Source organism: Rhincodon typus, unplaced genomic scaffold, assembly GCF_021869965.1.
Source record: "Rhincodon typus isolate 14 unplaced genomic scaffold, sRhiTyp1.1 hic_rhity00000791, whole genome shotgun sequence".
In the NCBI taxonomy this organism is placed as follows: Eukaryota; Metazoa; Chordata; class Chondrichthyes; order Orectolobiformes; family Rhincodontidae; genus Rhincodon; species Rhincodon typus.
The window spans coordinates 2,822-24,769 of record NW_025966429.1 but is presented as its reverse complement, the minus strand read 5'-3'; the positions used below and the strand labels follow the sequence as shown (position 1 = coordinate 24,769).

Genomic DNA, 21,948 nt, shown 5'->3' with positions numbered 1-21,948 from the left:
TTCCTTATCACCAGTAATGTTGTGAGTGCATAAGGAGAATGTAGAAAGATAACCCAGGAAGATTTACACTGGCACAGCAGACACACAAGATCAAAGAAAACAGCTGTGTAACAGAGTAAGGCTCTTCAACTGGTCATAGCTCCATCACTCCATTGCAAAAAAACTTTGCTGGTTTGCAAGACTCTGGCTTAGCACTTTAAGTACAAAAGAATATTCTTGAGTCTAATGATAGAAATTAAGTATTTTAATATTATTAAATAGACAAAAAGAAGCCATTGCATTTAAGAGTCATGAAGTTACTTGAATTCTTATTGCAAAGTTATAGGAAAAAACAGCTAAACAGCTTATAAATTCTAGGTTTTCCTTTTAGCTCTCTATACAGTTAACAGTGATAATCAGGAACAATACATTTTACAAAATGAAGGTTGTAGCACTCTTGACTGTATTCACACCTCTGTTAATACTTCCAAAAGATCACCAGAATAAACTTTTCAAAATTAAAGTGTCTTATATTTATGAAAAACAAAGTGATCTTTCTTAAAGCACAGTCAATGCCTATGTTAAGAGATCCAATTTCAGGGCACTGCTGATTATGTGTCTGAACACATCCTTGTATACTTCAAAATTAAAAGTATGTTAATGAGAAAGACAACAACGATGATTATGCTGGGTGTGTGAGGAGAGAGTGCAACTTTGAAATATTTTATTATTAATACCACAAGAATCTAATCTAACCACATCTAATTACCGTCATATTAAAGTAGCTCTAAACTGGAGAATTTTGAGTGAGGAAGCTATCCACCTTGCAACCCAAGTGGTGGTTAGGTCTGTTCGCTGTTTGTGTTTTATACTGTCCTGCCCCTCTGCTTTCCTTTATACCCTCTGAAGGCTGCTTTGCGAAAGATGGAACATGGCTTCCCACCTGCACAGAAACCAGCTCCTTCGTTTCCAAAACAGCAGTCATCCATGGCCTTACAAAGGAATACCAATAACAAAAGTAAAACATGCAATTTATGGGTTTATAAAAAGAGGCCAAACAGGCCTGGTGTGACTTTGGGACACAATATAATTTCTCACTGCAACGCAAATACTCTGACGAACTTAACTGGTTTGGTATGTATATAGAAGGTTCAGGAGAGAGTTGCTTACTGAATAGGATGCTAGAGTGTAGAATGGACCTGACCATCACATTACCATGTGTAAAATGTTGAAGGCATGGGATTAGGAGACAATTGGCCATCAGTTGTTGCACACCACAATGATTTTTAAGGCTGTTTGTTTTGCAGAAGCTGTAAATTTTCCATTTGTTAATGTCTTTTGTACTATCGGGTCCTTTTGTTGCAAGCTGAGACCTTTCAATTTTCAAAATATTTAGATCTGTCCTTGGAGGGAGCCCTTTAAAACAAGCGCCTGTGCACATTCTTCAAGCAGAATCAACAGATGTTTATTCACTGTCACTTGACAACTTGGGTCATGCAGCTCAATTCCTAAATTCATCGTAGAATTGCTGGCAGCCAGGGGTGCGGCTCTTTAGAGGTTTTCAGGGTGTATCTGCAGAGTCTGGGACAGTGCAGAATGAAAGCTTGCACAACATCCACGGCCACCACACAGTAGCAATGAATCTCTTCTAAAGACAAGCAGCAAGATGCCAGTCTCATCAAGGCCTGGTTCAGTTCATCAGAGGATGTTGTTTGCAGAACAATCCTTTTTAACGTGTTGTGATAGTTCTGAGAGATAAAGTTGACTTGCTCCACCATAAACGTGAAGGTACTTAATTCTAGGCTGGCCGCTGGGATAGTAGGCTGCAGGATTTGGGGTATTTTCTTAGCAGGGACTGTATGGTCCAGCTCGATGTCCACAGAAAGAGTAGGGTATCTCTTTGCCAGAGCCTCCCACATCTCAGCTGAGATAGTTGGATTATATTTATCCATACGCTCACAGTGTAGCTGAAGGAGTTTCAATGGCGGTCGCTTGGCATTCAGTAGCTCAGCTAGGATGTTTTCTGTCAGGCTTGCATAAAACAATCCCAGAGCAGCCAGATTTGGGCAACTCCTCAGGGCCTCCTGAAGAGTTTCGGAAGTCACCTTGCACACAAGCGTCTTATTATTGATGAACAAACTCTCCAAAGATGGACTTCTGCTGGTGACAAGTTGGACAATGCTATCATCCAAAGTGAATGGCATTTCTCGGAAGTCAATGTGGCGGAGACGTACGTAGGAGGCTGTTTTAAATAAACTTTTGATACTTTGCAGCAAGTCCTGCCCGGAATAGAAGTAAGGATTTTCACCAATACATACAGTGGAGAGGCCCAACAGTTCCGTTGCCGATTCAGACAAGTTGTGTAGAATTTGGACAAAGTTCTTGCGATTTGCTTCGAAAGACTGATTGCACAAAATCTTCAGGTATTTGATATGATGCTGGAACTGTTGGCATGCATGCACATTCTGGTCATTTTCCTCTCCAGAGTCACACCTGACAGCAAAAGTACAGCAAACAGTCAGTACAAAGATACCATGTGAACAAGGCACAATTCAGAGACAATTAAATATCATCCTGCTGTAAGCCTGGACCACGTCATCCTAAGACTATGCACATTTGTTGGTTGCTCTCGCGTTGACTGCCGTGAGCATGGATCAAATCGAAGCTTAGTAAGGATTTAATCATCTCAAAAATGTGGTTGTAGACAGACAGCAATGTCATTTCAGGATCATGCACAAGCACTGATCCAGTTTGTTGTATGTGAACATGGAGTGAAAAAGGATTAAATGGAGCCACAGAAACAGACTTCACTTTACCCGATGAATACAGCAACTGGTCCCTCTAGGCTGTCAACAAAAAGCACAGAATTAAACACAATAGTCACAAGTACCTTGAATGGGTAGATATGACCTAGAATGATACAGCATGCAAACTGGCCATTCAACTCAGCATACCTGCGCTGGTCCCTGAAAGAGCTATTCAAATAGCCACTCTTCCCTGGTTCCTTAACATTATCCATAATTTCCCTTTTGAACATTACAATACAACTTGTCTCCACCATCCACTCAGACTGTGAATTCAAAATCTGCAGCATAATATTTTTCCTTTAAAGTCACTTCTTAAATTTGTTTCTGAAATTGCTGATCCTTCTCCCACTGGAAGTGGTTTCTTCAAATTTACTTTATCAAAATTGTTCATGATTTTGAACATCTCTGTCAAACTTTCCCTCAGCCTTCACTGCTCAAAAGATAACATTAAGTTTCTACTGAAGTCCCAAATTCCTGATAGCATTATAGTGATTCTCTACTGCTAGCTCTCCAAGACATGGCTATACTTTCTGAAGTGTGCTGAACAGCACTGAACAGAACATTCCAGCTGTGGTTTAGCATTATTGCAAACATTTTCCCTAAATTGTTACACTTGCATTCCATTCCTCTACTTATAAAGTCAACGGTGCTGTATGCCTTCTCAATCTGTACAGCCACTTCCAAAGATCTGTGAACATACACCAACAGGCCTCTTTGTTCTTGCAACTTCTTTAAAACTGTACCAATTCCTTGTTCTTCCTATCAAGATACATCACTTCATACCTCTCTGTATTAAATTTCATCTGCCACCAGTCTGTGTCCTAAGTAAAGTCTGTCACTATCCATCTCACTGTCTACTACATTTTGAAGTTTTGCACCATCTGTAAACTTTGAAAAGATATCCAATGTCCCCAGGTTTAGAGAAATGCTGATCCCTGGGGGACACTATGGTATATTTCCCTTCAAATAACTGACATGACAGCTCTTTGTTCTTTCTGTTTCTTAGCCAATTTTGTATCCACCTCAGCTACTGCTCTTGTAATCACATATATTTCAATTTTGCTAAAACTTTTATGTAATATTTTAATAATCGTCCTTTTGAAAATTCATACATATAATGTCAGCTGTAATTCTCTCATCAACATTCTCTGTTGCTTATCATATAAAGCACAACAATCAAACACAATGTGCTTCTTAAAAGTCTGTGCTGATTTTCATTTTCTATTGTATCTATTTTCCAAGGGCCACTTCTGGATCCTGGATTATTATCTGTGAAAGTTTCCCCACTACTGTATTAGTTTGTTTGGCCTGTACTTGCTGGGGTCATTCTTCTCTTGTCTTTTGAACAGAGGTCTAGCATTTGCAATCCTCCAGTCTTTTAGTAGCCCATATCTAAACGGGCCAGAGCCTATGCAATTCCCACCCTCACTTCCTTCAGTAAGCTAGATGTTTCCTATGTATTCTGGGGATTTTTCTATCAGCACTGCCAATCTTTTAAGTACTTCCTCTTTATCTGTTTTTATCTTGTCCAGATTTCTCTATCAGCCTCTCCTTTATGTGATTCTCGGTTCTTTCGTGAATGTAGATACAAATGGTTAGATATTATTAGAAGCTCCTTTTATCAGTTTCAGTTTAAATACCTTATTTTCAGTTGGCACAGAGATCTAGCATTGGATGTCTTTCCTTTTGTCCCTTACAGGAATATATTTAGTCCGTACCTGAACGATTTCCACTTTGAAGATTTACCATTGCTCTTTTACTATTTTTGTTTTTATTACTGTCCTTTGTTTCCAACCCACTTGACTCAGATCTTTCTTCAAATCAATATTAGCCCTCCATCAACTGAGTACTTTCACATGAGGTTCTTCCTCGTCCTTATTTGTAACTATTTCAAGATGTAATGATATTGTGACCATTGCTTCCTAAATGCTTGTCCACTGAAACATGCATGACTTGACCTACTTCATTCCCCATAGCTGGAGCCAGCATTGCTTTCTTTCCAATGGATCAAAAAAGTTGTCTTGTACACATTACAAGAATTCCTTTCACTCTTTGCCCCAAACTCAGTTCATTTTTGCATGATTAAAGTCTTTTGTTAATACCTTGCTAAACATCTTGAAACTTTCTGCAATTTATCTGCAGGTTTGCTCCAATATCTCCTTCCCACTACTCGGTGGCCTACAGTATAGGCTCAACTGGAGGACAACCCCCTTGTTGGTCCTTAAACTCTAACCAAATAGATTTGTCATTGAACTCTCCAAAACATCAATCATTACTTTAGCAGTCCCACCTTTTCAACCTTGCCCCTTGCCTGAGGCACGGTAACCCTCAGATTAAACTCTCTCAAATGGAGAGATCTTCTGGGACTATGATGACTTTTTACTTTGTGTGATAATCCCATGTGTAACTGCACTGATGGCTCACCAACCTTATTTGCATGCAGTCCAAAAGTGTCTTAATCTGCTCTGCATTTCTTTCCTGTCTGATCCCTTCTATTTCTGAACTACTATTTATACGAATGCCATTTGTCTCTTTTAAAACTTTATAGACTTTGTATTTCCTCGCTACATTTAACATATTTCCATTTAGGAGTGATAAATAATGTGGAACTTGTAAAACCTCCAACTGGAGCTCTCAAGCTGTGCTTCTGCTGTTTGCTCAAACATTCATCGACATTTTTAACTTTCGAACTTGCAAATCTATTCTTAAACGGATCATTTGCTAAACTGACTCTGTGCATGCTTTTATGGATGAACTTCAAAAAGTAGAGTGCAATCAGTGAAATTGTCCTTACTTTGCTGCATTCTTAAGATACACCCTGGAGGTAAGATCATGTCAATCACTTCATTTGGCTAAATAGTCACTCTGCTTTAATGCCCCATACATAACTGAAGCAGCATTACCACCAAACTGCAACTTCCCTGATTTATTTCAGGGATCTTACACCTTCTTCAATTGTGTAATTTTTAATCGAACAAGCTCCATATGACGTGCACATCACACTCATTTTGGCTACCACTCCCCTTCAGACAGCAAATCTGAAAAAATATTTTTATAAAAACATTTTTAAGCTCAGCAACGCCTGTTGGGTTTAAGGTGTGGCGGTTTCAGGTCCATGAGGTTGGAAAGCTCAGACTAAATATTCCAGACTGAGCACTGGGACTAGGTCACAGTGTACACATCGCACGCATCTTTCCTAGGTAAGAGCTCCCTTCAAAAATGTATATTCATTGTAAGACTGCCCCAGCCATGGGCTGTGCGTTAACTTGCGCGTGTGGATGGGACACAGGGTGCAAGCAGTAACTCCTAATGTTAGTTCCAATCAAAACATCAAAACTAATATTTGCATTGTTGAGCAATGAAATCCACTGAGATTCAGGTGGATTTGAAAATGCTACCTCTGCGATGTTCTGCTGCGCAAGGCATTTGGTGCCAAGGGCTGCCTCAAGATGCCATGGCTCAGTGGTAACAGTCTCACTGCCAAGTCAGATTATGCTTATTCACAATATACAGCCACAGGAGTTCACTGTCAGTCTGCTGCAGTCTCAGCGAAAATGCTGCCTTTTTATGGGCCATGTCTCGGGCGAAAACTTTCCGGTGCTGTGGTTGGGCTTCAAAGTGAGACTGAGATGTCAGGTTAAGGTCAGATCTTCCCAGAGGCACCTGCAGAAGCTACCCGTCTGACAGAGCCCATTTGCAGGGTCATTGGGGTCACCACTGGATATGCCTTGTGGCAGATGTGTCCATCACTGACAGCAAAACCTGCTAGAAGCCTGAAAGCTGTTCGCCAGGAACGTGGCCTGGGGCTGTCAGGCCTCCATCACCAAACCCCCTCCAACCTGAGCAGCAGCTATCAGTGGACGACTGTTGCAGCATTCAGCCATCCTGTGGAGAGGCTTCCCCTCCACTGAAGTGGCACAAAAACACAAGAAACAGGAGCAGGAATAGAGCGTACAGCCCAATAAGCCTGCTGCACCTTTCATTATGACAATGACTTACCTTAGGCATCAACTCCCACCACCTCTCCATTTCCTTTGATTCTTCTGAGAAATCAAAAATCTGTCTATCCCTCTCTTAAATATAGTCATCCACAACCTCCCGGAATAGAGAATTCCAGTGACTGAGTGAAGAAATCTTTCCTCACCTCAGATTCAAATGGTTGACTACTCATCCTGAGCCTGTGCTACCATTCCCCAGTCAGTGGAAACAGTTTGTCAGTGCCTACTCTGTGAAACACCTTCAGAATTTTGTATGTTTCAATGGATCATCTCTCATTCTTGTAAACTTGAGAACATAGACCCAATTTCCACAGTCTTTAATAAAACAATCCTCTTACTTGGGGCACCAATCTACTGAATCTTCACTGTACTACATTCAACACAGGTATACACACACCATCCTAAAAGGCAGGTTGATTCCACCCATCTCCACTCTTTCAACTCTGAAGTTTCCAAGATCACAACAAAACCTGTTCTGGTCCGGAATGCTCTGTCTAAAAGGGTGGTGTAGACAGAATCAATCGTCACTTTCAAAGGTAACAGGATACATATTTAAATTTAAGGCCTACGGGGAAAGAACAGGAAATCGGACAGTTTTTATCAAGAGTTGGCACAGATACAATAGGCTGAATGGCTTCCTTCTTTATTCCATCTTTACATTTTCTATCCGTTTATAGAAAATAACTATATATAACCAGCCAGAACAACTATGTGATTGGATGAGGGGGCCCACGAACCACCAGCAACTAACTCAAAGTCCATGCCCCAGCAAATATATTATTCAACTTGAATGAAACATTCAAAACAAAACAAATAAAAAGGTTTTGTTTATTCATTGAGTTCTGAAGAAGGGTCACCAGACCCAAAAAGTTAACTCTGATTTTTCTTCACAGGCGCTGCCAGACCTGCTGAACTTTCCCAACAACTTCTGTTTTTGTTTCATTTATTCAGGGTGGGCAATATTGTAACATTTCAAGCCCAGCATTTAAAGGATTATTTGCAACAAGGACTATATGCAATGGCTACTACTCATCAGACAGATAAATGCAGCAGAATATCCACTCACCTCACTACAGTGTAATACCACACAGCAGGAGAAGCAACAGCCTCTGCCCATTTTCTGCAGACTTGTGAGACTGAGTGCCTTTCACACACCAACAGGTAGGAAAATATCAAGGCCAAGATCTCCTCAGGCATTTCCATTCATTTGGTTTAGTTTTCCTGCTTGTTCAACACAAACTTGACTCTCTGGGAGGTGACAGCGGTGCACAGGAGTACCTTATGACAACAAGAACATTAGTTACTGCAGAACTGTTTCTGAACCATGTCTGAATCTTTCATTTTATGAGAGAAGATTTCCCACAGAGTAAGAAAGAAAGTTTGCATAGGCAATTTCATTCAGTCTAAAACAGCCAGCACCAAGCAATACCGCACTAAGAACAAATGAGCAGTTGGCAGGTTTTAATTCAATTGACGGGTTCTCTACATTTCTAGTTGGCAGGGATTTGCACATTGTTAGACTCTATCAGCCGTTTTGCAATCTACTTGCAAGCTGTCCTAAACCCGATTCATTAATCTTGTGACTCTTCCATGAGCTTATGCATTGTTGAATCTGATCCTAAATGAATGAAATGTAATCAGTAACAGACGCAAATAACTCAAAGCGAAAAAAGTCAACTGTGTTACTTTATTTATGCTCATGTGACATACTTAATTCTGTCAATGACATTGAGAATGTTTGATGCTCGGTTGAAACCTTGCCCTCTGTGATTGTCTAATGGGAACCAGAGATGTGGTCCCCATGATCTTCTGACTATTAAAGTTCATCAATAGGGAACTGTGAGGAATGGAGACAGATTTTCTGAATGTGAGCCTGAAGAACAAGGTTCCACCCTTGGTAACACACATTCAGGGAATTACACACACTGGCCAATTTCAGTTCAATCTATTCCTTTAAAGATTAAGACTCAACAACACCAAAAATTCCTGTGTGTGATCTCCCCAAGTCAGAGCGGTTGTATTATAATGTGACACCTTTGTAGTTGGCAAGTTATTATTTTATAATATACACATATGGTTATATTTAATATAATTAGAGCAGCAAAAAAAAAGCAGCTGGGGAAAAAAAAGAGTTAATGGTGAGTTAAGTAAAAGCAAAACATGCAGATGTTGGTATTCTCCAGTATTTTCTGTTTTTATTAATGAATTAGATCAGTTTGCATCAATGTTACAACAGCTTGTAGCAGAATTAAGCATCTAATCTGAGTTCTGAGGAAGGGTCACTGGACCCGAAACCTTAACCTCTGATTTCTTTCCACAAATGCTGCCAGAACTACCGAACTTTTCTGGCAAATTCTGTTTTGTTTCTTATTTTAAGCATCCTCATTTCTTTCAGTCTTTATGAAGCATTTAATCTTGTTAGTACTGGGTAAAACTAACAGCCACTTCTGGTGTCTGTATATGTGCAGCTAAATGCAGAAACCTGAAAGTTGTTGTCAGTGATAACTTGCCCCTCCAAAGCCTGTTGTTGAGTATTTTTTCTCAAAAGCATTACTATAGAAATCCCTGTTATGATGTGAACATAAACTAATGACCCACTAGTATTGTACTAAAAACCAATGAAACATTGAAGTCTTGTTTAATCAGCATGTGGAGGTGCCGGTATTGGACTGGGGTGGACAAAGTCGGAAGTCACACACCACCAGGTTATAGTCCAACAGGTGAATTTGAAATCACAAGCTTTCGGAGTGCCGCCCCTTTGTCAGGTGAAGTGACATTCTCAAGCTTGTGATTTCAAATAACTTAGTTGGATTATAACCTGGTGTCATGTGACTTCTGACTTTGTTTAATCAGGAGCAATTACAATTTAAATAATTCACTATAATTCATTAATTGCTGAAACTCACTGGAACTGAAAAATTAATAAGTGTGATATTTCATTCCCCAAGCTTAATTGTTGTGAATTCTTAGAAAAAAGAAATATTGTTTTTTTCAAAATTTCTCCCTTAATCCTGTGTGTATGTTACAATCTTTATATTGTAAAAGATAAATGTAATCCTATTTCTTTTTCTTTTGCTTTACCATTTACAATTCATGATGATTCTTCAATTTGACTGGATGCTGGATATTACAGACCCTTACAGAAAATACCAAATTCATACAAGCAGCAGAAGAGACGGTCTGTACTCCAGAGCCAGTGAAAACTTTGAGGGCATCTGTTCTTAAGCTCAGTCATAAACACCATCTATTGCTACATCTGGTGCAATATATGGGTCGATTTTCAAGAAACAACTGGGGTTTACTCTGGTTCTCATTATGCCCATTTTAATTCTACACTGCAGCTGTCGATCAGACCAACTTGCAGATCAGGGAGAATTCAGAAATATAAATTCAACTATTTATCTCCCTCCTAATGCCCACACACCAACACCACAAAGCCAAACACAGTTCAACAGCTCCATCAGAAATAGTTTAAACAGTTAACAATTTCCCTGATAAATGCTTCGTTCTGAGGTTTTAGTTTTGCTCCATCCCTCCTTCTTCGTGTGTTTTTATAAGTTTTTTTTTTATACCTGGCATTCTGATTACCATGCTGGCTTGATCATGGCTCACTCTGAACATCAGCCATGGCCTCTTTTGTGCACACATATTGTAGGAGTTAGATGATTATCTTTGGTTAATTTTACTCCTCGGTTTGAAACACCTTTCAGTATCACACTGAGATGTGTATGCCTCTATCTCCACTAGAGGTCAGTAAATCACATCTCCAGCTCTCCAAAGCCAAATTTGTATTTCAGCATGGATTCCAGACATTTTCCTATATCAGAAAATGATTTAATGACTGGATTTCCTTTGAGTACAAAGGTAACTCGATTTTCTTTTGACCATGTACAGAGTCCATCCCATGCACACAGCTCATCTGAAACATGTCACTATCCAGGAATCTGGGTGCCACTTCTCCAGGTGACAGGCCAGTACTTTGCTTAGCATCATTTTGAACATTTTCAAAGTCGTTTCAATCTTGAGTAGATGTAATTCAGCATCCTAATTACTTGTTCCATTTCCAAACCAATGGCACTACCTCAGCATTGTCTCTCTTTCTGGCAATGTGGGACAACTGGACCTCTTTAATGTGTCACCAGGAAACACTTCCTCGTCTCCTTCACAGACAACTTTCTAGTATAGCATTCTCTGCAGCTCTTTGTATCAAGTAGTTTGCAATCACTTTCCAAACCATTTGAATTTTGTCAAATTAGAAACAACAAATAGTCAATTTTTACATTAGCCACCATTTGCCTCCCTTTCTGGTGTGTGTGTGTGTGTGTGTGTGTGTGTGTGTTTGTGTATGTGTGTGTATGTGTGTGTGGTGCAATTAGCTCATTTTGCTCCATTGCGAGAATCTGGTGCAGATTGCTACCAATAGAGTATGTGTGATAGTTCATACAGGTCTGTCTTATACCTTGCCCACACAGCTACAGTGTGGTGCTCTCAAGCTACATAACCGCAGATTTCTAACAGAGAGAGAGATGCCTATGCTCCCCCTAGACATGGTTAATTACTTTATGACATAACATTCATTTTTGTGCTTGATGTCTGGTCTTAGATTTCTTTCTGATGAATCATATCGGCAGTCTTACTTTTATGATACCATTGCTGGTTTGTGTGTGACTTTCTTAACCTCACCTGGACACTTGTCAAGATGACCATCCTGTGGAACATCAAGTTCAGTCTTCAGTAGCTTGCCAAGAGAAATGATTACATCAGGACAAGTCTGAACCCACAGTCAGTCGATCCTTCATCTGCAGCATCACAGTTAAAGTCCAGCCTCAGAGAGATGAAGGTCCATGTATTTAATTTCTTCTTCATTCCATCTTCATATCATCCTAGCTCACTCTGGTATATTTTTGTTAGCATTGCTTCACTGGTTTCTCCAGTTGCTGTTGTCCTGTTCACCCGTAACCTAGCCTAAATTTCAGCCATCACACCAGTAAGACTCTCCTGGCTTTATTTTAAAGTGCCTCGTGCCTTTTGGCATATTTTACTTTTTGAAAAATCATTCAGAGATTTGGAGATTCCACAGCAATGTCTCTTCCTAACAAGCTTGTAATAGTAGGCAGCAGATTCTTCAGCTAACAGGGTGAGCAAAATTCAACTCTTTGGGTTCACGATGGTGGTTGCTAGTTTCACCAGGGCTTTTATGTGGCTGAAAGTGAGGACACTGTCAAGTAGTTTTTGATTATGATTTCCTTTTGTTATTATTGAAGATGTCCAGTTGGTCCAATGTACTAATGTGGACTTCTTGGGTATGTTATGATATATTGCTGTCATAATGAGACATGACCTCGACCCTTCATTCAACACTTGGACCGAGTGCCTTTGAATTGTTAATTGTGTTTAATTATATACAGATAATGGGCATTATAACTGAGGATTATGTGTTCTCATATGCAGAGGCGCAGACCAAAGCTTGGTCTTCTAAACACACACTCTCAGTCTCTAATCGCTCTCCTGCTCTCACAGCTTGTTGGCTCTCCACACTCTTGAGTCACGCAATTTTCAAGTCTTAACAAAGGTCACACCAGGTAAAACTCTGGGAAGCACTCTGCCAAAACATGCAGGGGCGATTGATGAGTCATATAGGAGGCTGATAAAACAGGTTAGTGTGAAGCTTGAAATCTGTACTTTAAAAGTAAGTACCAGAGGTCACCACTACACCTAATTTTAACCATCCACTGGAGCTTGACTTACACAAGGTAGTTCCCATGCATCTAAAGATTAGGACAAATATATTTTATCAAACTGGCAACCAGATTTAGTGTCTCAATAATAATACCTGAAAAGTACAAAAAGTGTTATCACAGAGATGATGATGGGGCAATGGACAGGAACTAGATTTGAGCTACCAATTAAAATTCTTACTGACCATGGAAGGTAATTTGCCAATGAGAAGTTCAGAGACGTGGGTCAATACATGAAATTCACGGACATGAATACAGCAGTTGTACTCTATGCTGAAAGAAGTCCTTTCAGCAATAGACTTTGTGTGGGAAACATGCTGTGATCAATGAAATGCTGCACAAAAGTTTAGCTGATCAATAAGACTACAATTCGAGAAACATTTTAGCATGGTTCATGCAAAGAATTAATTCAAGATTGTGGAAAGATATCGTTCTTATCGATTAGACTCTGGACACAATCCAAACTTGCTTTCAGTTTTGTATGTTGATCTTTCTGTTTTCAAAGCTACTATTAGTTACCGTTTCTCCTGAATATTTGAATGCTTTGTATACAGGGGTAGGCTTTCATTAAGGCTGGCATCAATGAGAAAAAAATGGTGCCCACTGAGGCATTGTGTGAGACCACCCAAAAGAGATTTCACTTCAGGAGCTTTCAACTGGCAGATCGTTGAAGTAAGGAGGATACAAGCCATGTAGACATAGAATAGAGACAAAGGAGGAGAGAAAGATAGATGTCAGAGATAACAGTGCAGTTCGTGCAAGGTTACAAAAAACTTTTAAAATGTACAATTAGTCAATTGTTGGTTGGTTAGTCCACAGTCAAGGAGGTGTTGCGTGCCTTTCTTGAGTTTTCTTCTTGCTCTTGCATCTTCAGCCTCTGTTATCCATCCTTTTTGAAAGCCTACTGATGCTTTGTGAAGCTCTCGTGCATGCCTTTCCAGCACTGAGGTCAAAGCCAATTTTCTTCAAGTGCTTTGAGGATATTGTGTAAGATCTTCTGAGAACAGTTAAGAGTATGTCTAGAACTTTCTTAGGCATTGGCAATATATCACTCAAGTTTGGCAGTTATAACAGAGTGTCAGAAGAACTTTGAATCTGTCTACAGCTGATGGTCAGCGTAGACACATTTGAGCAGAGTCCCAAAGTGGACAATGTTTCCTGTGTAGGATCTCCATTGGTTGCTGACTGGGACACATGGCTACTGAGACAGCAGAAGTGATTGACTGACTACTGCCAGTGATCCGCAGTGATTACTCTGGGTTGATTTGGTGCAAGCCCTGATTTTGTCTTCTTGCCACTCAGATTCAGCTGTAGGGCTCCATATGTGACTTTGATCAATTCAAGACGAGCCTGTAGGTCTTCTTATGTGCACATTACGATATAACAGTAAACTGCATGCTGGAGGGTTTTGTGGGCAAGATTTCCATCTTCACTTTCAGCCTTTGAGAGCTTGAGAACAATCCCATCAAGTTTGTGTTTCCTCGGTGACAGGGTGGGGATGGTCACTAGGAAGCTGAAGAAACAGGTAGGTACAAACACACATCCTTGCTTGATGCTATTTCTGCTGGGAAAGGCATCAGACTCCAGTCTGCCATAGAGAACCATGGCAGTCATTTCATACGAAAAAGCTGCACAGCCTTGATGTATGTCCATGGATATTGTTCCCAGAGAACTTCACGATGGGCTGAGTTGAAGGCCTTCCACAGATTGATGAAGGCTATGTAGACAGCTTAGTTTTGTTCCTGGCATTTTTCCTGGACCTCACAGAGTCACAGAGTCATTGAGCATAGATATAGGCCCTTTGGCCCACCATACCTATGTCAACCAACAAACACCAAACTACATTAAACCCAAATTCTTTACCTGCACTTGGTCCAAAGCCTACTATGCCCTGGCATTTTAAGTATCCATCTAGATGCTTCTTAGTGTTGCGCAAGTACGCTTCTACTAGCCTCTCAAGCAGCACCACTAACTGGGTGAAAAATTCTCTCATATCCACCCGAAATCACTTGACCCTCACCTAAACTTATGCCTTCTGGTCTTAGACATGTCTGCCATGGGAAAGAGACTCTTACAATCAACTCTAACTTTGTATACCTCAATCAGATGCCCCCTCAGTCTTCTCTGCTCCAAGGAAAACAAACCCAGCCTACCCAGTCTCTCCTCATAACTGAGACTTTTCATCCCAAGCAACATTCAGGTAAATCTCCTCTGCATCCTCTCAAGTGCGATCACGTCCTTCTGATAGGGTGGCAATCAGAAGTGCACACAGTATTCCATCTGTGACCTAACCAATGTTTTACAAAATTGTAACAAGATTTCCTTGCTCCTATATTCTATGTCCCAGCTAATAAAAGAAAGCATTCCATATGGATTCTTCACCACCCTATCTATCTGTGCTGACAACTTCAGGGATCTATGGACTTGTATACTAAAGTCCCTTTGTTCCTCAGTACTCCCTAGGACCTACCATTCATTGAATATGTCTTTCCCTTATTAGACCTCCAAAAATGCATCACCTATCGGAATTAAACTTCATCTGCCATTGCTCTGCCCAATTTACCAGCTCATCAATATCAGACTGTAGCCTGAAACCATCCTTCTCACGATCAATAACATCCCTAATTTTCATGTCATGTGCAAGCTTACTAAGTATACCTTCACCGTTCACATCCAAGTCATTAATGTAAATAACAAACAGCGATGGTTCCAGTACCGAACGCTGTGGCACATAGTTAGTCATCCAATCATAAAATCAACCCTCCATCATCACCTTTGCCTCCTATTGTTAAGCCAATTTTGGATCCAGTTTGTCAACGTACCATAGATCCCAGGGGATCTTACCTTCTGGACCAGCCTTTCATGTGGGAACTTGTCAAAGGTCTTACTGAAGTCCATTTAAACCACATCAACTGCACCACCTTGATCAATATATTCAGTCACTTTTCAAAAAACCTAAATTAGTCAGAATGGATCTCCCTCTAACAAATCCATGCTGACTATTCCTGATTAATCCCTCCCATTCCAATATTGATTCATCTCGTTCTTTCGAGTTTTGCCAATAATTTCCCTACTGGTTATGTCAGATTAAATGATCTGTAATTACCGGGCCTATCTCTACTGCCCTTCCTGAACAAAATGAACCAGATTAGTTATCCTCCAGTTATCTGGAACTTCACCTATGGCCAGCAAGGTATTAAATCTCTCTCCCAGGACCCCAGCAATCTCCTCCCTTGCCTCCAACAACAGCCTGGGTACATCTCACCAGGCCCTGGGGATCTATGCACCTGTAGGCCTATTAAAAAGTCTAATATCTCCTCCTTATTAATCTTAACATGCTCTAGAACCTCACCAGTCCAACCTGAAATTCCCTATTACAATGTCTTTCTCCTTTGTGAATACAGATGAGAAGTATTCAATTAAGACTTCACCTACATCCATTGGTTGTCCCTTTGGTCTCAATTAGATCCCACTGTTTCCCTGGTAATTCTCTTACTCTCAACAAATAAAAAGCCTTGGGGTCTTTCTTGATCTCATTTGCCAAAGATATTCCATGACCCCTCTATACCCTCCTAATTTCCTTTTTAAGCAAACTCCTACACACACTCTATACTTTTGAAGGGCCTCCCCGGGTTTTTAACGCACTGCATCTGACAAATGCATCCTTTTAAAATTCTCAATGTCTCTTTAAATCCAGGATGCCATGGACCTGCTGCTTTTGCCCTTCACTCTAAAATGAATACAGTGGCCCTGAATACTATTTTTAAAAGACTCCCACCTTCCAAATGTAGACTTCACTGTGAATAGGCTGCTCCAAGTCTCTAGCAGACCCTGTCTAATGATATTCAAATCTGTCTTCCCTTAATTTAGACACAAAATGCTCGCCCACTGGAATTTCAACCACTCGACCAGCTTCATTCCCTAGGATTAGGTCTAGCACTACGTTTCTGGTAGGACCAATTGCATCCTGGCACAAAAAGATCTCTTGCATTTAAAAAAAAATCCACCCCATCTGATCTTTTCACACTAGGCAATTACAATTAATGTTAGAAACACTGAGGTCCTGACAACTATAACACTGTTCTCTCACACCTTTCTGTGATTTGCTTACATATCTGCTCCTCTATTTCCCTCTGACTACTGTGAGGTCTGTAGTATAATTCCAGCAGGTAATAACCCCTTTTTTTTATTTCTAAGCTTTGCCCTCAAGGTCTCATTTGAAGATCCTTCTATGAAGTCTTCCCTCATTACTGCACGTCCTGCAGAATGGTAAAGATCAGATCTGTCATGCCTTGTAGTGCTCTGAATCCACATTGGGATTCTGACAAAAAGGTTTCCGCAGCTGGAAGTGAGCAATCCAAAAGACTGAGACAATCTTTGGCATTGCTGAGGTCTCCTGGGAGTCTTGCTTCATTCCAGATTTGCTGGAAAAGTAAGCGTAAGTTTTGCACAATTTAGTCTCTGTCAAACATGTACACCTCAGCTGAGATACCGCCCCAATCTGCAAGCTGTTATTTTTGGCTTATGGAAAGGCTCGGTGAATTTTGTCCAGGGAGGTTCAGTAAGGGACTCATCCACAGGGTGTTGGAGGACAAAGTCAAGAGCGGTGTTCAAGACTCACAAGCTTCTATCAGGTCAATGAAAACAGTTTGTGGTCTGTGCCCATCCAGACCCATGCCTGTCTTGGCTGCTAACAGGTTCATCCTGCTTCGAAAAACATTTCCAGGCTCCTCTCAGAAACTGGATTCTCCCATTGGGAACCATGAAGAGTAGAGGCCCTGACAAGCTATGTGATAGCAAGACATTAATCAAACATGGCAATCAAACTGCTAAGATTCATTCCTCGCAACTAATCAGAATGAACTCCAAAATCTTTCAATCTGAGCCACTCACTAGAAGCAACCAAACAACTTGTACAGCAAGTGCTCTTGTGTTTTGCACTCGGGGTCCTGACGAAGAGGATGTAGATTGTAGCAATGTGAAAGAACTTGATGCATGTGACACAGCTTGCACACTCAAAGGCATATTACCAGGCAGCTACCTGGCTACCATATGGACCAGAGAGTACGAATTAATGGAGAGACATGATAATGTGGAATGTTCAGGAAAAGCAAATGGTAATTTTAAACATTAATTGAAAGCTCAGGGTGATGACTAGGAACTGGGGTCATGGACTGACAGAATGGGGCAGAAAGGGGTAAACAAGCACTAATAGTGGGTCTTGAAGTGACTTTTGCGAGAGAAACACTTTATCTGGTAGAGAAGAGCCTTCAACAGTGGTAAATACCGACAACTGAATTTTAACTTCCATCATCTGATTGTTACACTTCAGACCATCATGGATTGAAATGGTTTTAAGGGACAAAAATGGTTGCAGTGATGACCTGACCAGAGATTGAGGCAAACTATGGAAGACCCATGTGGAACAAACAGTGGGCAATGAAATTACCATTTCTTATAGAGAGAATTCAAAACCAGGCAACAGATACAATTTTGTTTAGATTGACCAAGCTCTAATGATAGATGTCAGTCAGGGTAGGGAAGTGCAAAGTTCCTGCACTGATGAATATCCGCCAGAAGACAGTGCCCCTCAGTATGAGTTCAGAATGGCAGTTGGGAAAACAGAACAAATGATGAAGGGAGCAGCCCAAGTTAAAACAGAAGTAGGGAAGCAAAGCCGGGGCAGCGGGAGGGCAAATACAGAAGGAAAGTAACTCCAGGTGGAAACAATGCCATTACAATTTGAGAAAAGACCCCTTAGAAATAAAGCAATGTGAAAACAAAATGGCATTAAGCAGGATAACTAAAAGTGAGGACTTGCTATAATCGAAGATAATTTGAAGTTTAATGAGGTAAAGGTAGTTCTGCCATAATGTGTGCTTCATTAACACAAATTGGCTATAACGCGATTGATGAATTGTGGACGCTGTTTGGATAATGCAAACTTTCTGCTGCACAGGTTTAGTGATTTTCTATAGCAATTTCCCTATAATGCGAGTTTCTACAGCGCGAGGTCACACAAGAACACAACTATCACATTAAAGGAGAACTACCTGTACCACAGAAAGGATAATAAGCTTTGTCATCTAAGAGACTTGCACTGAAAAAAGGCTTGCAATTGATACTTTCAAGGCAAGTTTAGTAGGAGTTTTGATGAATGACTCAATGATATGGATGTTAGAGTGGACCCACCCACAGTGGGAAAAGGAAATGTAAATCTTTTGATTGTTATGGATTCCTTGGTCATGGTAGTGTAGATTAGTCAACATGAGAGTTCTAATTCTACAGGATGATACTTTTCAGAGGGAAGAGTTGCTGAAACACTTCAAAGAAGCAACAGATACAGGAAGGAAACCATGGAAATGAAAAATATGTTTCAATGGCCTGAATTGTGCTTCCAGGGTGTGGCATGTTTGGGTCACATCTGTTTCACTGAAGCTAGATTGTGTTGTGCTAAAAACATATTTTACTTTGGCAACATGCAAAAAAAGAAGACAAACCATTTTAGTCATCTTCATCATGCAACAGCAAAATACTGTTGTTGCTACAAATCTGAAGGAAAAATAAACCGTGGAGAAAGTCAGAGGTTCAGACAGCTGTGGAATGTTTCCACCTTTTCTTGTTCTCATCTTCAAGGTGCATGTTGATTGCTTATAATATGGTATTGCAGTATTTGAAAAATGATGTAAGATTCTTCTGTTTTTAACTCATTCACGAGATGAGGGCAACACTGGCTGTGCCAACATTTATTGCCCGTCCCTAGTTGGCCTTGAGAAGGTGATGATGAGCTGCAGTCTTGAACCACTGCAGTCCATTTGATGTAGGTAGACCCACAATGCCCTTAGGCAGGGCATTCTAGGATTTTGACCCAGCACCCCTGAAGGAACGGTGATATGTTTTCAAGTCAGGATGGTCTGTGACCTGGAGAAGAATTTGCATGAGGTGCAGCTCCCGCATATCTGCTGCCCACATCCTACCAGATGGTTGTGGTCATGGGTTTAGAAGGTGGTGTCAAAGGAGCCATGGTAAATCGTTGCATTGCAACTCGTAGATAGTATACACTACTGCTACTGTCGGTGGAGGAGGGAGTGGATGTTTGTGAATGTGGTGCCAATCAAGCGGGCTGCTTTGGCCTCGATGGTGTCAAGCGTCTTGAGTGTTGTTGGGGCTGCACTCATCCAGGCAAGTGGGGAGTATTCCATCACACTCCTGACCTGTGCCTTGTAGATAATGGACAGGCTTTGGGAAATCAGGCCTCTGACCTACTCTTGTAGCCACTGTGTTTATGTCTGGTCCAACTCAGTTTAATGGTTTGGTCAATGGTAATCTCGGGGATGTCAACAGTGGGAGATTCAGTGATGGTAATGGCATTGAATGTCAAAGGGTAACAGTTAGATTTTCTCTTATGGGAAATGGTCATTGCCTGGCAGTTGTGTGGATGCAAATTGTTACATGTTGTTTGTTAGCTCAAAGCTGCATTTTATCTAGGCTTGCTGTATTTGGGCATCACTGCTTCAGTATCTAAGGAGCCATGAATCACCAGCAATCATCAGTAAACCCCACCACTTCTGACCTTACAATTGACAGAAGGTCATCGATGAAGCAGCTTGGTTGGGCCTTGGACAGTACCCTGAGGAACTGCTGCAGAGATATCTTGGAGCTGAGATGACTGACCTCCAACAACCACAATGATCTTCCTTTGCATTAGGTATGACACCAAGCAATGGAGAGTTTCCCCTGATTCCCATTGACTCCAGTTTCGTTACAGCTTCTTAATGCCACATTTGGTCAAGTGCAGCCTTGATGTCAACTTTCACTTCATCTCTGGAATTCAGCTCTTTTGTCAATGTTTGAATCAAGGCTGTAATGAAAGCAGGAGCTGAGAAGATTATTGCTAAGCAAGTGCTGCTTGATAGCACTGTTGATGACACCTTCCATCACTTAATTGATGATCAAGAGTAGACTGATGGGCGGTAATTGGCCAGGTTGGATTTGTCCTGCATTCTGTCTACAGGACATACCTGGGCATTTTTTCACATTGGTCAGGTAGATGCCAGTGTCACTGTCTTGGAACAACTTGGCTAGAGGCATGGCAAGTTCTAGAGTACAAGTTTTCAGTACTACTGTTGTCAGGGCCCACATACTTTGCACTATCCAGTGCTTTCAGCTGTTTGCTGATATACATGAAGTGAATCAAATTGGCTAAAGACTGGCATCTGAGAAGCCGGGGACCTCTGCAGCAAGCCAAAACGGATCATCCACTTGGCACTTTAGGTTGAAATCATTAGCCTTATCTTTTGCACTGATTTAAATAGAATTTAAAAGTGGATGTCAAGCTGTAGGACTTGCAAAAGCACAGGTTTAGAATTAAATCAAGTAGATCTGGAATACAGCAATTCCTCACTTAAAATCCTAGTTACATTTTATACAATTGTGATTTTGAGTGAAACAACTTTAACCGAATCAGAGGTTTCCATTGGAATCACCGTGTAAATTGCAGCGAGGTTCACATGCACATTTCCTATCTGAAAAAGACAGTCACAAGTTTATAAAACTGTATATACATTTTCACTCCTGTAGTTTCCTAAATGAAACACCTTGTAAAATAAATCACCAAATATAAAAGAAATACTGTACAAATTCAAATTAGGTAACACTCACCAGTCTCTCTCTGTTCTTCTTAGCCATCCCTTGAGATTGAGGGTGACTTGTTTCCATGCTGTTTCAATGGGTTTCATGATAGCTGACACATTCCGTGTGCAGTCTACAAGCTCTGCCATGTGAAGCAAGATGTTGCGGGGAGGCTATGGCTTGAGATGTTGTCTCTGACCCCTTGACTCTGCTTCTGCACATTCCTGATTAAATCCTTCGATATACTCGGGTGCCTTCCTGCATGGATCTTCTCCATTTTAATTTGTTAGAATCCAGAGTCCCGGCGGTGACCTTTGACCTCTTCAGGGAGGCTTTAAGGACATCCGCAAGTGTTTCAGTGGAGGTGGTTTGGATCGATGACTCCTTTATGATGGGCATGTTGCCTTGAGAGAGGATGATGCTGTTGAACTAGCTTGCTTGCCATTGGGTCTGGAGGATCTTATGGAAGCACTGCTGGCAGGATCATACAGTACCTACTTGCAAGTTGGCTACAGCTCAGAAACACAGGAAGGAGTGGTGAACAATGACCAAAGGCTATGGCTTGAGATTCTGGTCTTTAGCCTCTTTTATCTGCAGTCAGCAAAAGGCTGAGTTGGTACATAGAAGGCAATGACGAATTGTGTTACCAACACCTGCCTTCATCAAGTGGAAGTCCAGAGAGAGACAGATTCAGAATGGTGTCATTGATATTTACTGACTGGAGGGGGGGGGGGGGGGGGGGTGGGGGGGTGTGGGAGGGTGAGAGAGAAAGATAAGGTTTGGTGTTCGGGGGGG

At 41.0% G+C, this 21,948-nt stretch overlaps 1 protein-coding gene across 2 annotated transcripts in view; it reads right to left on the bottom strand.

The window, feature by feature from the left end:
* Window positions 1-229: 229 nt before the first annotated feature.
* Window positions 230-21,948, bottom strand: part of fbxl8 (F-box and leucine-rich repeat protein 8) — a 23,839-nt gene continuing 2,120 nt past the window's right edge. Inside the window, exons 1-3 of one of the 2 annotated variants that reach the window (XM_020522973.2) lie at window positions 21,184-21,865; window positions 7,851-8,062; window positions 230-2,472 (exon numbers count right to left, since the gene is read on the bottom strand). In XM_020522973.2, the coding sequence (XP_020378562.1) occupies window positions 1,494-2,472; window positions 7,851-7,987 (1,116 nt within the window). In that variant the 5' untranslated portion in view covers window positions 7,988-8,062; window positions 21,184-21,865 and the 3' untranslated portion in view covers window positions 230-1,493. Of the gene's footprint in view, window positions 2,473-7,850; window positions 8,063-21,183; window positions 21,866-21,948 lie in introns of those variants that run through there. The other variant, XM_020522982.2, reaches the window with a different exon arrangement.